The sequence below is a fragment of the Pavona decussata genome, unplaced genomic scaffold, assembly GCF_977016875.1.
Source record: "Pavona decussata unplaced genomic scaffold, jaPavDecu1.1 SCAFFOLD_128, whole genome shotgun sequence".
Lineage (NCBI taxonomy): Eukaryota > Metazoa > Cnidaria > Anthozoa > Scleractinia > Agariciidae > Pavona > Pavona decussata.
Window position 1 is genome coordinate 32,501 of NW_028145542.1, and position 17,470 is coordinate 49,970.

The following is a 17,470-nucleotide window of genomic DNA, read 5'->3' on the forward strand; positions in this document are numbered from 1 at the left end:
GGCCCTCATATTGTTATGCATGACCACTAAGGTCGCTCAGCCACACAGGCTGATTACAGCATAACAGCCCTCATACTATTTATGCATGACCACTAAGGTCACTCAACCACCCAGGCTGATTACAGCATGACGGCCCCCATATTTGTTATGCATGACCACTAAGGTCCTCAGTCACACAGGCTGATTACAGCATAACAGACCTCCCAATAAGAGGTCCTTCACCACACAGGCAGATTACAGGATAGGCATTATGCTTACATAAGTGATGTGGTCTCAATTGTACTTCAGTACTCTGCTCAACAATGATTAATTGGGGGATAGCATGACTACAGCATACAAAACAGTAGTTCAGAAGTAGCTCAATGACGATCTTGCGACTGAGCCCACTCTACCATTCTGAGAAAGGTTTCCTCCGAATATGCTGCTATTAAATCTTCCCTCTGCTTACATTGATTTGCTAATACACGCAGTCGTTCCATTTCCACTGCTCTAGCACGGGTAGTTGGAGTGTCCACAGGCTTGAACCTGTCCTCATTTATCAGGAAATCTGCATGAAATGCAAAATCAGGATCTGCTCCTTCTCCACCCGCTGATTTTGCTCGTGACAGCGCAACAAATAAAGCTCCTGGGTTCTTAGCTTCAAAGTCGTGCTTTCCAGGGTGGATCACAACATACCTGAATGCTTCTCCATCACCCACAGTCATCCCTTGGCACTTGTGGATTGTTGTTCCCCATGCCAGTCTCAATGGAACTTGAAGGCGCTTGCATCGGCATGCACAGTCAGTGGACCGACTTACAGGAACTATTGGCACAACGGTCGGATCTTCGTTGATGTAAGGTGGTCCCTTGTATCCTGGAAAACGCACAAACACTACATCAGGTAAAGGGGTGGGATCATCGGTTGGTCTGCAACCATCTTTGTATAAAAGGTCCACTACTGTGCCAACTGCTCCATTGTACAAACCCCATGAAGCCTTTAAGTTGGCTACCAGCATGACTTTGCTGTCACGGCAAAGATACAGTAGTGGTAGCAGCCCTTGTGCCTTACTACTGTCAGCCTTCTGTGCATGCCTGCCATTGTCAACTGCCTTGATCCTTGCTACTGGGTGGTTTGGCTTTCTGTTACACTCTAGTAGCTTAGTTTTGTTGCGCTCCCATTCCAGGCGATGTGTTGGAAATACGTACAGACCTTGTTCATCCATCCTTCCCAGAAGTTCTGTACCATGTGTTAAGCGGAGATTGTGCCACTGAAACTGCTGTAGCCAATGGATTTGCTGGCGTGTGGTTTTATAAGTCCTCGAGGACATCAACACACCTCTTAGCTGTTGTTCAGATTCAGTTTGCCTCACAATCTCAGTAAGCTCCACAGCACTATCAAAAGTTGTCCATACCAAGCGGCCATGGTTAGATGGGGCACTGCGACAATCTTGAATGTAGACAGGAGTGTCACATACAGGAGGTAGCTGAACATCATCTCCCATAAGTACTACCACAGGAATACCCCCCCATAGCTCATCTACATTGGCTCCTCTGTTCACTGCATAACGTGCGTGATGTTCCATCCAGCCCATTGTGGTGCGGCCAAACATCGATCGCTCATCCCCAACCAGAACCTTCAAATTCTCACACCTTTTCTGAATTCTCTCGAGCACTGGACCCGCAGGTACTGTCAGCTCATTGCAAGACCTTCCCCCGGTTGGGATTCCTAAGAAACTGTGAACTGTACTGCCTTGAACGAGATAGGCAGCACTCCCCGTCGGGGTTATCACCTCTATTGCATCATTTGTTCCAAACACTTGCCGCACTAGCCTCTGAAGGCACTTGATAACATACGACTTTCCAGTTCCAGCAGTTCCGGAGACAACAAGCCGCAAAGGATGGTAATCTGGTCTGTTTTCAACAAAGTTGTAGAGGGTGTGCAACACCATACTCACTATGGCTCTTTGATTCTCATTTAGGGAGAACGGGGACACCTGTGGCAATTCAAGGCCTACAGTTTCCGTTTCGCGTTCTTCATCTTCTTTGATCATTTCTTCAAGCCATTTCTTGGGGTCTTTGCCCTCAGGAAGAACAATGCAGGTGCTGTTCCAGTCATATTCCTCTCCACCATCATCATAATCCAAATCCTTCTCCACACCCTCATATCTCTGGTTCTGCCCTGCATAGACATCCACCCAATCTGGTTGTTCTTCAGCTTCTACAGCAACATCATCCTCATCTTCCACAAAAACCTGCTCTTGTGGATGCTCTGCATGACGCTGTGCCTTAGCAACCTGGGCCTTCACAAATCCTGGGCACTCATTACTAGAAATGAAATCAGTAAATCTCTCAATCCAAGATTCAGCATCTCCCTTTACTTCTTGGATGTTAAACCAGTTTGGCCAGTGTAACAGAAGCATCGTTCTACAGTAGTCCTCATTCAATGGCCATGTTGCGTGTGTTGCGCCGCCACTAATGACAGGAACCTTACCATTTTTGGATGCAAAATGGTACCAAGAAGAGTGCTCATCACGTGGTCGTGCAAGGTACTTATCCAAAGGGGTGCTGCGAGTTGCAGTCTCACCATCACGTTCAAGTCGCCTTGAGCCTGACATAGACAAGTACGTGAATGAACGGCTACATCGCCAAAGTGCTAGTCCACTCAACTCAAATGATGCCTCGGGTCCACTGATATCTCGTCTTCCCACAGTCTTGATCAGCATTTTAGCACACATTGACTTGCCGGTCACTTGGTCTGCATCAGTTGCATCAATAGCATTGACCATGTCCTTAAAAAGATCAGCAGTTGCACCAGTGGGTTCACTATCCTTGCAAGCATAGCCACACACGTAGTCAATTATGGCTATGATATCATCAGTGCTAGGATTATCTGGGGGGGAATTGGAAAGTATCAAGCTTACATCCCCATTTGCTCTCCAAGACTGTATTTGATAGCGAGAATGCTGAACTACACGTGGATGGTCACGTGGCATCTCAAGGCGAGGAGCTCCATTATGATCTCCCACAATTTCTGGGTCCTTCCGCAGTTTTTTCCCTGGGCAAAACTCGCTTCCAAACTCCATTCTGCATACACGTTCTGTTGGCTGCAATCCTGGCTCAGGGTGACGAGGAGTCCTCAAGCAGTAATCAGAACAACTGTGCAGCCCAACTCGGTTCACTAGAAGCAAATGATCCTCCAGTATTGCATTTTGTGTTGCAGCTATTTCCAGAAGCATCTTCACCAGGGGATCCCTTTCATCTGATATTTGGACAGCCGAACCCTCAGGTGGTGGCCAAAGGTCTTTTCTTGCCTGTCCTTCTTCATCACTGCCAGCTGGGTGTGATGCTGTCATTGCAAAGTTTTCATCAGCCCACTGGCTAAGTCTAGCTGCATACTCGTCTTCGTCACAATCTTCTTCACGAGCTTCATGCAACAGCTGGTGTGGCTCTCTGTCATCTCTCCAGCTTAGTTGGTGCCAATGAATTTGACCCCGGGACTTGGCAAATTCATAGCGGTACCAATAATCAGATACACCAAACACTGGCTTCAGTACCTTTTCATGGTATGACTGAGTACGTAGGTCAAAGTAGCTTATCACAACATGAGTATTTTCTTGGACAGCTTTGAAGCGGGCATTGCTGTCTTCGGCAAGGTTGACCTCTTCCCCCGTGGTCTGTAAAATGTATTGTTCCAATAGTCTTCTTAGTGGGGGAAAATAAAACTCTGCACAGCTTCCAGTCATGAAAAATGAAGGCAATCCACGCTTTTCATTCACCATGAATTCAACCAAGGCACGAAGCTCTCTGCGTCTTTGATGCCAGTACTGAGCTGTACCGCGCAGATTTGCACCAAAATATAAGAGCCTGTTGGTGATTGAAGTGTCACCCCTCGCTAGTCGCTCTTGAAGATCTGCAACAGTTATGTGTGGGTCACCTAGTTGTTGATCAACAAAGTACCTGCTCTGCTCCAGTGCACGCTTTCTCATGATCATGTTGTGAACAACAAACTTCCATACTTTATGCCGTGCAAACCTTCCGTCTTGATACCACAGCAAGTGCTCCGCCCAGTCGTGAAGTGCAGGACATGTAATTGGACGGTTGATGTGGAAATCACCCTTTCCATAAGGAAACAAGCAAGGAAATGCCATTGTGAAAAAGTAAGGAGTGTTGAACTCAGATGCTGGAGTTGCGTCAGTAGTCGGCCATGGTATCACTGGTCGTTCCATGCCTTGTTGAGCCTCGTCTGACTCTCCTTCCCTTGGTTCAGACACAACTTGATTTATGGCAGCATTAACTTGTGCTTGCACGTTCACTCCTGGCTCAGCAAGAAGAACTCCGGAGACTGTTGAGTCATCGCTACCATCTGTTTCACCAGCATCCAATTGCTGTGGAGCTGGGCCTTGGTCATCCATGTGTTCTGTTTCAGAAAACTCCACAGTTCTCAAATTGGGCAACTCACCATCCTCCGGTAAATTATGTATGCGAGCAGCATCTATGACAATGTCACTATAAGCAGGATTATTATCCTTTAGAAACCGAAGAGCTCCTTCAACACGGTGCCTTCTGACCCTGAAGTCCTTATGGGTATCATTTTTTCCTTGTCTTCTCACACGAATGATATCGACCTCTGCTGGTAGGCGTGGCAGAATGGTTGCAGGTTCTTGAACAGCCTGAGGAAATGCAATGCAATGTCCTCTTGACGCGATACCTCCATGCCTCAACATGTGTACATGCACAGTGGGTGCTAGTCTCGCTATCAGCATCTGCTCAGCATCTGACATTCCAGACAGCTCCTCGGGAACACTCGAAGGGTCCATATTGTTTTCATCAGACCAAACTTTTGGTACCTTCTTATCTCTCCTGCAACGGGTGCACGTGTTTCCTGTGGCTTTGCATTCTAACCGCCGTTCCTTGCAAACCTCACAACAACCGAACTTGTATGTCATCTGCTGCACCTCAAATGAGCGTATTGCACAGTATGCATTATCCTCTATCTGACTCGATCCTGCTGGTGGAGGTGACGGTAGGTCTCCAACAACTTCACGCAACCTTTTCTCCTCATCTGACACTCTCCTTTGATTTCGTCGCTTTCTTTTCCTCCTATCATCCACAGTTTCCACTACACCCTGTTGTGCAAACTCATACTGCACACCAACAGCCCTTGCTCTTGCCATTAACTGAGGATCTTCTGAACGGTCACGGTAATTAATTTCCAGATCAGGTTGCTGTGTTTCCAGCGTTGGGTAATTTTGCACTAAAAGCAGGCGATTTTCTGATGCAGGATTCTCTCCTTCAAACTCTTCTCCTATCAAAATCAATAGTTTGCAATGTGAACTTTGTGATAAATGTAACTCTCAAAAGTAAGTTGACCGTCACTCGCTTAGATTATTTCTTTAACAAAGATTAATTTTATATTTTGTCCAGGTAGATATTTAACCAGTACTTAAAATAAACTTCACAAATTAAAAACTACAGTCGACTCCCGATAACTCGATCCTTCAAGGGAAATTGAAAAAGGTTCGAGTTATTGAGGGTAAAACTAAATACAACATGACATGAAAGGAAAAGAAAATTGGTTCGAGTTAGCAAGGGTTCGAGTTATCCGGAGTCGACTGTACATGGATTACAGATTAAAATTTATTGCAAACTACAGAAGTGTCATTTTTAATACCAAACTTTATGCATGATAGAAAAAGCAGTGCAATTGTGTGAATTTAAAGTGGACTATAATTAAAAGTTTGCTTGATCCCTTTTTCCCTTCAGCTTTTGAAAGTAGATGTCTGTGATAAATACTTGCAACATCAAATTTACATTGATATCACAACTGGAAGACTGGTTAGTTCAAAGGTGAAATTCAGCTTTGCCTTGCTGCCATTACTCGATTCCAAAAAATTGCTGAGAACCAGATAGAGAGCTGGATCTAGTTACACAGGGAAAATTATGAATTGTGTAAATGGCCACCCAATATGGTAAATAATGCTGTAGTAAATTTCATTAAGCTTTTTGTTTAGATCTGTTAATAGCACTTTAAGAGTATTAAAAGTATTAATATAATATCGGTATCTGTATTGGAAGGAGATATTTTAGGGAAATGTGGGTATTTGAATTTCATGGTTACAGAAAATGCCTTGGATTACTGAAAAGCCAAAACATGTTACCCGGTAGAGCTCAGTGAAGTGATTATGGAAGTTGTTTACTGATGGAGATTGCTGGAGTGTTATTGTAATAAAAAAAACAGCAACAAAACAAAAATGCAAAAAACAAACAAACAAACAGAAAAATTAGGATTTTATGACATCACACAGGATGTAATAGAGGCAACAGCTTTGTAGAATTCATGGGCTTCACTTTTCAAACTGAGTAATGGTGGACAGAGTTTCAATGGTTTTCAGCCAGTCTTTCCAGGTTCAGTAAGATTTGCAATTATGAACTCATTGAAATTTGGATGGAGGCACGAAAAGGGGTAAATATTTTTTTCAGCATTAGTGCCACTTTAATGTTCTTCCAAAGAGAAAGAAATAAGTTGAGAAATAACGTATTTCCTGGAATAATAGCCGTGCGATTATTTCTTTTATTACACCCATTTTGAAATCTCTTGGCTCTCAACAGTGTAATTTATTCCTAAATTGCACCATTTTTTGCTCTAAATCGCATCCTTTATTTAGCCCATGAAAATGGAAATGAAGTAACAAGAATAGAATATAAATATTGACAATGATACTCTGTGATTTCAAAATAGGTGTAATGAAGTTGTAATTGAACTTTGTGTCATGCAATTTTGACCTGATAGCATACTTGTGATTTAAAATCAAACTCGAGCTGCGCGCCCATTAGATTTTGAAATTACGCGTATGATTTCAGACCAAATTGCACTCCACTCAGTTCAATTACCATTATTTGTCGCACCGAAAGGGACGATTATTTGAGAGAAGGCGATTATTTCAAAATAAGTAAAATAAACTGACCATGGGTTTTTTAAGTGTTTTTAAATTTGTTTCGTTGATAAATCAATGTTCAAAGTAAACATCTCAGTGTCAGAGCCTGAAAAAGTGAAGTACACGAACATTACCATAAAAAAAAAAAACTGTAAAGAAAAACATTGCTTTTGTAACCATTCAGTTGTGACGAGTAAATGAAAGCTTGTTTGTTACCCAAGATGTCAATTTTTAACTTGAGAGGGAGGGCATAAAAGAAAGAGAAAATGGTGAGGGGGGGGGGGGGGAATTTTTTGAGCGAGGCGATTATTTAAATAAAAAGGGAGGGATTATTCAAGGGAGACAATTAATCAAGGTGCGGCTATTATTCGAGGAAATACATTAATCAAAACTATTGAGACTCAATTTTCCATGTCTCAAAATACTACATGCGAGAATGGAGTTTTAACTCTTTAACCCCTGAGGCAAAACAACATTTCTCCAGATCCAAGAATACACACTCAATGTCCATGTATGATAAACCATTATTTTTTAAGGTACTCACAAGACTGTAATTCAAAACTTATACAATTACGAATGAGAAAAGTTATGGCTTTGAGATAAATAGCCTTAAAAAATAAGAAATTAAAAGTTCAAAAACATCTCAATCCTTGTGTATATTAGGTATAGCTCTAAACTATAACTTATTTTGCAGTTCTCAACATCTTCATGAATGTGAGAGATGTATTTAAAGACCCCCAACTCCTAGGGGAAAAAAGTTGATTAAAGTTAAGGGGGTGGTCAACCATATCACATAAAATTTGGAGCCTGAGTAGCTCACAACGAAGACCATCCCGTCTTCTAAACTACAATATACAAATCCAAAGACTAATGACCACTTTCTATGAAGTAATAGTATCCAAGGTGTTTAGCAAATAAAAATAATTCCAATCAATTATGTGGCTTCAAGCCATGGAACATGGAACATAAATTTAAACAAAATATTAAGAAGAAGACTGTAATTCAAAACTTATACAATTATGAATGAGAAAAATTATGGCTTTGAGATAAATAGCCTTAAAAAATAAGAAATTAAAAGTTCAAAAACATCCCAATCCTTGTGTATATTAGGTATAGCTCTAAACTATAACTTATTTTGCAGTTCTCAACATCTTCATGAATGTGAGAGATGTATTAAGACCCACACCTCCTAATGGGAAAAAAGTTGATTAAAGTTAAGGGGGTGGTCAACCATATCACATAAAATTTGGAGCCTGAGTAGCTCACAAGACCATCCAGCAAATAAAAAAAATTCCAATCAATTATGTGGCTTCAAGCCATGGAACATGGAACATGAATTTAAACAAAATATTAAGAATGTTGAGGCCACTGAACTAAGTACATCTTGAGGTTATAAAAAAATTATAGCTGCTATGTAAGGCAAATTACTCAATTCATCATTGAATTTTTTTTCCCCACAATGCTACACTATTATTGACTCATCTGCATGTATTCAATTTTTGTGTGCTTTGCATAAATCAAATTAACCTAAACACCAAAAATAACACACAAATGTCTGGTAGATAAAATTAAGCAGTGATAGGCTCTCCAAATTGACTTTCCCTTAAACTGGAATTATTATAGCTATTAACAAAACATTTTCTAATGCAAAAAGCTATGGTTGCTGATCAAGTAATGGCAAGAAAATCACGTTGAAAGCATTTATACTGCTAACATTTTTCAGCATTCAATAAAATATAACAACCACTTGCATCCACACTGACATATTGCATTAATTTAAAACCACAATCCTACATGTACATGTATCTGTGAACATTAACAAAGACAGTGATCGCCAAAAAGGCTCTTCCAGTGAAAATAATACAACGTATTATTCAAACAAACAGCAAATTTGGTTTACAAAGCAAAACACTTTCAATTTCATTAACTGGGTACAAAATTAACTAACATCATATCTGTTTTGAACACATTATAAGTTAATTTTTAGGTTTTGTTTTTTTGAAATTTCATTCCCTCAGTGTCATCATTATGTTATCCCTGTTTTCAAAGGAAATCCAAAACAAAGCATTATAATTAGATTGCACCTCAAAGGGAATGTCAAAATTAAGACATGCTGTCCAGTAAATTTGTTCGCATAGTTTGAAATTTTGGGAAGAATTTCTTGAGACAATTTGCTTTAATTGGTTGGCTGCAGCAGTATACTTTTATTCACACGTGAAGATTTTTTTCCCAGGTAAGGGAAATCGGCACAGACACACGTAATTCTTCATAACCTATGCCCATCCCCAACAGCATTTCATCTTGTAAACTATAATATCTAAATGTAAAGACAGTGTACCTGACTTTCTGTGATGTCCTAATAGTGACCAAGGTGTTCAGCAAATAAAAACAATTTCCAGCAACGTGGCGTTGAGCCACTAAACATGGAACATGAATTACAAAAGATAAAGAATGTTGAGGCCACTTAGACTAAGTTCATGACTTGACGTTATAAAAAAATTTATAGCTGCTTAATGGAAGGCAAATAAATACTCAATTCACCATTGAAGTTTTTTTGCCACAATGCTACAGCTGTACACCATTGACTGCTACATGTATACATTTTGTGTACTTTGCATAGGTCAAATACCAAAACACCGAAAATAACACACAAATGTGTGGTAGATTAAAACAGTGATAGACTCTCCAAATTGACTTCTCCTTTAAAACTGGAAAGCTATTTACAAAACATTTTCTAATGCAAAAAGCTATGGTTGCCGATCAAGTGATGGCAAGAAAATCACCTTGAAAGCACTTACTCTCCTAAAATTTTTTAGCATTTGTAAAGAACCAGTCTTGTATCCACACTGACATTAATTATTGTATTTAAAACCACAAATGCCAATTTGTTGATTACAACAAACCTATCTAGATGCAGATTATTAACAAAGATAGTGATCAACAAAAAGTTCTTTCAGTGTAAAAATAATATTATTCTTGAAAAACGAACACATTTGGTTTACATAACAAAAGACTTTCACTTTTCTTAAGTACAGGGGTGCAAATAACTAACTTCTTTTTTTTATTTTAAATCTGTACATGTACAAGTCATACATTAAATTTTGTTTTGGCTTGCATGTATGTTGAAACTTATCATTTGATCTCAAATAGTGCCGGGCTAAATGTCATTCAAAATACAGAACTGATCTCATCCTATTTCAGCTCAACAGATCAATCAAACAATTCTTAAAAAGCAAAGCAAAATTTTAAAAAGAGATGTTTATTATCCTGTAGCATCTTCCCTGGTATTAACAGATCCTAACTAGCAGTAGTGTTCAGTTTCAACTTTTGAGTGGAACTGTTTTGAAATTCAAGAGAATCCAAACACAAAACAGTCTCTCATAATTTGCTTTTAAGACCTCCGCATGTCCTCATCTTATTTGCAGATTATTATTTAAATTATTTAGATTGGAGTGTGGGCTATACATTTAGGTACTGTCATTAATCTTTAAAATAATGTAAAATGGGATGCATTAAATCAGCCTGGCTGTGATAGTTGGAGTATCTTGTCAAGTTTAAATGCGATCTTTGGAATCAAATGTTGCCAGTTCATGAAATAAATTCCATTCCCTTGCTTAAAATGAGGTATCATCATCATGTTATCCTTATGTTTTCAAAGGAAATTCCATACAAAGCAGTATCTGTACCTCGCGAGAAAAATTGTTAAAAGACATGCTGTTCAATAAATTTGTTCAGACACGTACATCTACATGTAACTTGTGAACTTTGGGAAGAATTTCTGGAGACAATTTGCTTTATGGGTTACTTGCAGCTGGGAGATACAGTTCTATTTACACATGAAGGTTTTTTCCCCAGATAAGGGAATTTGGCACCAACACATGTCTACCGGGAAGGGAGATTGGGGAACGTTAGAATGGGTGGTTCCAACCTAGTACTTTAATACAGTTAAGTGAGGTAATAAACATCATCACATATCCCAAAACCTCCTTACATAGGCTGGTAGTGTGTTCTCTTTGGTAGTCTAACAAGATTTACACTGACATTCTTGACAGAAATGACAACAATAACTTTTGCAAAAATTTCTGGCGGCAAATAATTACAATGATAACCTTACAAATTCCTCATCCCTCCTGGAGATTTACATTTTTGGGGCATAGTGCAAAAAAGTGCTAAGTATTATTAATTATACCAACAATAGCAGTCATAATATTTATCTGTTATACAGGGTACAATGTAATTGTACTGGCATAAACCAGAAGAAAACCAACTCAACATACAATTGTACATGTAACTGAAATCCTTTAGCACAAAATTATTATGTGCAGCTGGGAGCTACAAAATACAAATTAAAATATTATGTAGGTAAATATTCAGCATCCACTTAAGCCACCAAAGTACATGATTGTGTGACTAGATTCCACTACAATTGGCTTCAAAATCTCACACCAAAACCACAGCACACTCTCAATGAATGCAATAATTATAATGTTTTTACCTGGCGCATTATCGTGACCAAACTGAACGAAAACTCTTTCAACAGGCGACACGTTCCACGATACCTCAGGACTGTCTTGCAGATTGTAATTTCTTTCAATTTGACCTCCTTGTATATGTACACAGTCCAGCTCATGCTGTTCTTCCTCCACTGAGAACAAATTAAATCATCAATTCACAAACAAGAACAAACCATAATTGGCTTCATACTAATTATAATAACACTTGAGATTCACATTACAATCACAAGCTGTATTCCTCTAACCTCTTAAAAGCACAATTAACTGTTCGCATGATCTGCCACATGGCAATGAATTATCTCCTTCCAAAAGAAGCTTACCGCTTTCATTCTTGTTTTAGATTCTATGACATTCTGTACATTGGAAGGCCAAATCTGAACGGCAGCACTAAAAGCTGGAATCTGAAATCCAGAATCCAGGAATCCGGAATCTGGAATCCGGCATGCGGAATTCAAAATAAGTTTCTTATAATGGAGAGAGAAATACTTGATGGTGAAATATATGGGCCAATTTTTTAAACAGAGTATTAACTTAGGCCGCAGCTTAAGACAATTAGTGGGTCTCGAACCCTTCTTGTTGCCATCAGCAGCAGCCAATGTTTAGATATGTCTGTTGACAAAATTGAAAATAACTTTGAACATGGTTTTGTTTAAAACACCCTTGTCTTTTAACAACTGACCCTATGACTTGGGGTAAAAAACGGAATGAAAAAACGTAATCACTTGTTGGCATAAAAGAAAACGCTGTTTATAAAGGACACAATATGTTATGGACCAGGGGGAGACAACGTAAGAGACAACGTGTATTGTTTCAGGCCGAAAGATGGCGGACTCTCCAATTAAAAAGGGGTAAGTTATCTGATTACACACTTTCTTCCTCTTTTGTCTCATCCATTTTCTGGATACCCTGTTTCAAATTGTGTTTGGAAAGGCTGCTAAATTTTTAGGCAGAGAGGGGGAAAGTACCACTGCAGTACAGGTATTAGTCAACAGATCGCGATCCGAACCTAAGCGCACAAAGTCTGTTGAGAATCACTTGGTGGATTTACTGATTTTATTCTGGATCGTAATTTATTTATTGTTCTATATGAGAGATATACTCACAAATACTGAATAATTCTCAGTTTGTCCTGTTGCTGTGAGATGTTTGTCATTGGTGTTTTGCTGCACTATTAAACAAGCGCCAAACTGAAAACAGATAACCTGCTGGCCATGCATAATGAAACCTTGTGAACGTAATTTACTGTAGGCGATATTTGTGGTCTCAAGAAAACCTAATAAAGTTTCAAAAGTAAGATTAACAGGCTATCGAATTGATTTTCTTCACTGCATGGGCAATCATTTTGAATTTTTAAAACCATGGGAACAATCATTTTTCATTAGAGGGAAATAATGAGTGAATTAGAACTCATCTCTGGTGTCCCAAATCGAAAAATATAAAATTTGCATTTGACAAGGACGTCACTTCATTCCAACTAGTATTAACATTCAACTTTTTTTGATAGCAGGAAATGTTTCCATGTTATTTACCCAAAGTCATACATTTCACCATCAAATATTTCTCTCTCCGTTAGAAGAAACTTTTTTCCAATGCCAGGTACCAGATTCCGGATTCCTAATTCCAGAATCCTGATTTTAGTGCTGCCCAAATCTGAAAAGGATTTCCCATAATATCCATGCTTTAAGATGCATCAATGTCTCTCCCGCAATCAAAGAGTTACGGTTAAGTACTGTGAAAGATTGTAAATCCACACATTAACGCAGGGAAATATGAGGCGGAAAGCCAAACTCAACGCTTGCTATGGTTTTGATAGCTTGATAAGCCACCTACACTGTACTGCGATTGCATGGTAAAGACTGGTCCACAAAATCTGTTGCAATTTTCTCTACACAAAGGCTTACTGTATTTTGCCAAACGAAACGAAATGAAAACAAATAGGGTGAAATAATGAACAGATTTGTCACAATATGACAAGATTTACACTGACATTCTTGACAGAAATGACAACAATAAATTTTGCAAAAATTTCTGGCGGCAAATAATCATAATAATTAATAACCTTACAAGTTCCTCATCCCTCCTGGAGATTTATATTTTTGGGGCATAATGCAGCAAAGTGCTAAGTATTATTAATTATACCAACAATAGCAGTCATAATATTTATCTGTTATACAGGGTACAATGTAATTGTACTGGCATAAACCAGAAGAAAACCAACTCAACATACAATTGTACATGTAACTGAAATCCTTTAGCACAAAATTATTATGTGCAGCTGGGAGCTACAAAATACAAATTAAAATATTATGTAGGTAAATATTCAGCATCCACTTAAGCCACCAAAGTACATGATTGTGTGACTAGATTCCACTACAATTGGCTTCAAAATCTCACACCAAAACCACAGCACACTCTCAATGAATGCAATAATCATAATGTTTTTACCTGGCGCATTATAGTGACCAAACTGAACGGAATCTTTTTCAACAGGCGACACGTTCCACGATACCTCAGGACTGTCTTGCAGATTGTAATTTCTTTCAATTTGACCTCCTTGTATATGTACACAGTCCAGCTCATGCTGTTCTTCCTCCACTGAGAACAAATTAAATCATCAATTCACAAACAAGAACAAACCATAATTGGCTTCATACTTATAACACTTGAGATTCACATTACAATCACAAGCTGTATTCCTTTAACCTCTTAAAAGCAAAATTAACTGTTCGCGCAGCCCATACAGTGAAATCACAACCTGCGTCGCGGCTACAGATCTTAATTTGCGAAACGGAGTATTTCGACCTCTTGGCCCGCCGCTTTTTGTTCAGAATTCATCCTTGAAACGAGGAATATTTACGAAAAGCGTTACGAATGTAATGACGCAGGTAAAAGTTCGCTGTGATCTGACAAGAGCTCGTTTCGCAAAAATTTATACAGATCTGTAATTTGCAAACGGGGCATTTCTCTTGGCTCGCCGCTTTTTGTTCAAAATTCATCATTACAACGAGGAATATTTACGAAAAGGGTTTACGCATGTCATAAAACAGGTTAAAGTTTGCTGTGATCTGAAAAGAGCTCGTTTCGCAAAATACAGATTTTTAATTCAAAACTCTGCACTTCCGGTGTTTATTCTTCATCACAACGCGCGCCAAACAATGATCTCACTTGATTTTTTACCCTATTTGTTTTCATTTCGTTTCGTTTCGCAAGTAAGCGTACACAAAGACATTCCACGACAATAAGCTTTCTCAGAATCGTACATTAACCACAGCCTACACTAACTGAATGTATGATTATACCTGCATGATTATCACCAAACTGAATTGGATCTTTTTCAACAGGCGGTAGGTTCGACGATATCTGAGACCCGTCTTCGTCTTGCACATCTTCACGCTCACGTTCCTCGTGTTGCCCCTCCACTGCTAAACGAAAACATCAGATCACAAACAAGAAGAAACCATGATTTGCTTCCATAGCGGTTGAAATCCTCTGACAATTAAATTGGTAGTTCGTAATTGTTGACTTCTAACCTCAAAAACAATTCATTGTCTGCATGATTAACCCACTCATAAAATAAACGGCGGCGGCTTTCATTCCTGCTTTAGATTCTACAACACAACTTTCGGTACAGTGAAAAGCCATTCTGAACAGTATTTTCCGTAATATCCATGTATTTACGTCCTTGATGTTTTCAGACAACCCAGGTTTTAACAAAAAAGTCCCGAAAATTGTAAATCCACATAAATCCAAACTTCTCGATCAACAAGAAATCTCGCTTACTCTTGTTTTGACAGCTTGACAAGCGGGCGACGTATGGATATGGTGATTGGTTAAGAAAAAACAATTGAAATTTCTCCAGAAAAAGACTAAAAACAACCCAGCTTAAAGTTAAATATAAACAAAAGCCTTTTCAAATGTTGTGATCGCTATATAAGCTAAAATAAAGTAAAACTCACCTCCTTTCCCTTCTTTTTGCTGTGCGTTACTAGAGTTACTTCTTCGCCTGCTTTCTCGTTTCCTTTCTCGCTCTTTTTTTCGCTGTTCTTCACTAGTTCGCCTCCTTTTTTCACGACATCTATCTCTTTCTTTCTCTTGTTGTTCCTCGCTATTTCGTTGTCTCTTTTCTCGATTTCTTTCTTGCTCTTTTTCCCGCTGTTCTTCACTAAAATTCCGCCTCTTCTCTCGAGCCCTCTCCTGCTCTTTTTCCCGTTGCTCTTCACTGAAATTCCGTCTTTTTTCTCGATTTCTTCCTTGCTCTTTTTCCCGTTGCTCTTTACTAAGATTCCGCCTCTTTTCTCGATTTCTTTCTAGCTCTTTTTCCCGCTGTTCTTGACTAAAATGCATCCTGTTTTCTCGAGCCCTGTCCTGTTCTTTCACTCGTTGTTCGTCACTCAAATTTCGCCTGTTTGATAGCACTCTCAGTCGCTCTCTTTCACGTCTATCTTCGCTTCTTCGTCGCCTGTTTTCTCGATCTCTTTCTATCTCTCTTTCTTTGCTTTCCATGTTTGTAGACTAATTTATAAATTGAAGCTGACTTTGTATTATGTCGCCGACTATGTCACCTTCAAAATGATTTTTTTTTTCAAACACTGTTGTTGATGCAACTTCCCGCCAAAGAAACGCGGGCGGCAGCGCAGTTGGCCACGCAATTTCCCGCCGAAAAATTAACCCAGGTTGCTGCACTGGGTTTGACTGTCTCATTTCATATTGGTCTTCATAATGATAATTTTTTTTTTCTCAAACGCTGTTGGCGATGCAATTTCCCGCCAAAAAAACGTAGGCGGCAGTGCAGTCGGCCAAGCAATTTCCCGCCGAAAATTGAATCCGGGTTGCAGTACAGCGTTTGACTGTCTCATTACATGTGGGCTTACATGGAGTAGCATGCGTACGGTCGGTCGGACGGTCGGTCGGACGGAAGTGACGTCAGAACCAAACCAAAATTTCTCGCACTGATGGGTTTACCAAAATCTCTTAGCTATGGGGCTCCGCTCGCGCGCGCCTTGCGGCGCGCGCGGGAGCTCCGCTAAAACGGAAAACTGCGCATTGCCTACGCGTCACATGTGCTTCGTCTCTTTTTAACGCTGGGGTAGAAGAAAAGCTTATACGTGAGCGAACAGGACATCGGTCCAATGCTTTATTAAAGTATGAGAAACCCAGCGAGGAAAATAAAGGAAAGGTATCTTATTTGCTGGGTCCAAATGCTGTGTTAAGTACTTCCAAAGGGGAAACTTGTAAACAAGAGGATGAAAAGCCATTAAGTTCTTTATTTAATGCTGCGTTCCACGAGGGAACTTTCTGGAATTGTAATTTTCACGTTGTGAATAACTTTTCGAAATACGGTAGTGAATAATTGATTGTATGGTAATTGAGGTTGCTAATTAAAATTCAAGTGTCTTGATCAGTGTTTTCATCAGTTTTTGAACTAACCGGAGTAATCTTGATCTAGATTTTCATTGGGTATCAAGATGCATGCACCTGACCAAAATGGGGCACTCCGATTGGCTTATAACCATATGAATAATTAATGAGTTTGAGAAGATTAAATAACTTACCATTTAATGCCGTCAAACTAAACTTTGTTGTAATTTTTGTATTTTTTTGTAACAGCTGCCTCGTTTATCCTAATAAATTCCTTTTTAGTGACCGTGGCGAAACGGGAAGCCATCTTGTTTCTCTTTGGTTGCTCGGAGGTGAATAGTACTTGGCTAATCACCTCCGAGCTAGCCAATCAGTGCGCGCGAAAAGTACTATTCATTTGTGCGGTATATACTAATTATGAATGTTTGTTAACAAGAATGTTGTATTGTCCAGGTAAGGGCCAAGAATTGTTATCTGCGTTGGGTGTCACTCTGTTATTCCACGCTTCTAATGATTTTCTGCTGTTTAAGATTAATCTGCGATAATTCCCTTATCTGCGATCTTATTCGAGAAGAAATCGTTTTTGGAAAACGACGTGGTGACATTTCACACCTTTACATCCCCACGGAATTGGTTTGAAATCAGAGAAAATCCTGAAAGTAGTTAGCGGACAAAAAGACAAAG

The 17,470-nt window shown here is 39.3% G+C and overlaps 2 protein-coding genes across 2 annotated transcripts in view; one reads left to right on the plus strand and one right to left on the minus strand.

The window, feature by feature from the left end:
* The window catches only part of LOC146468814 (uncharacterized), a 17,090-nt gene extending 1,157 nt beyond the window's left edge, over positions 1 to 15,933 (minus strand). The window contains exons 1-5 of the mRNA XM_085123878.1: positions 15,385 to 15,933; positions 14,728 to 14,847; positions 13,874 to 14,023; positions 11,410 to 11,559; positions 1 to 5,284 (exon numbers count right to left, since the gene is read on the minus strand). The exon at positions 1 to 5,284 is cut by the window's left edge and continues 1,157 nt beyond it. Of these exons, the coding sequence (XP_084980004.1) occupies positions 360 to 5,284; positions 11,410 to 11,559; positions 13,874 to 14,023; positions 14,728 to 14,847; positions 15,385 to 15,931 (5,892 nt within the window). The 5' untranslated portion in view covers positions 15,932 to 15,933 and the 3' untranslated portion in view covers positions 1 to 359. The remainder of the gene's footprint in view (positions 5,285 to 11,409; positions 11,560 to 13,873; positions 14,024 to 14,727; positions 14,848 to 15,384) is intronic.
* Positions 1 to 16,965, plus strand: part of LOC146468813 (uncharacterized) — a 20,628-nt gene extending 3,663 nt beyond the window's left edge. The window contains exon 3 of the mRNA XM_085123897.1: positions 16,453 to 16,965. Within this exon, the coding sequence (XP_084980023.1) occupies positions 16,453 to 16,778 (326 nt within the window). The 3' untranslated portion in view covers positions 16,779 to 16,965. The remainder of the gene's footprint in view (positions 1 to 16,452) is intronic.
* Positions 16,966 to 17,470: the final 505 nt, after the last annotated feature.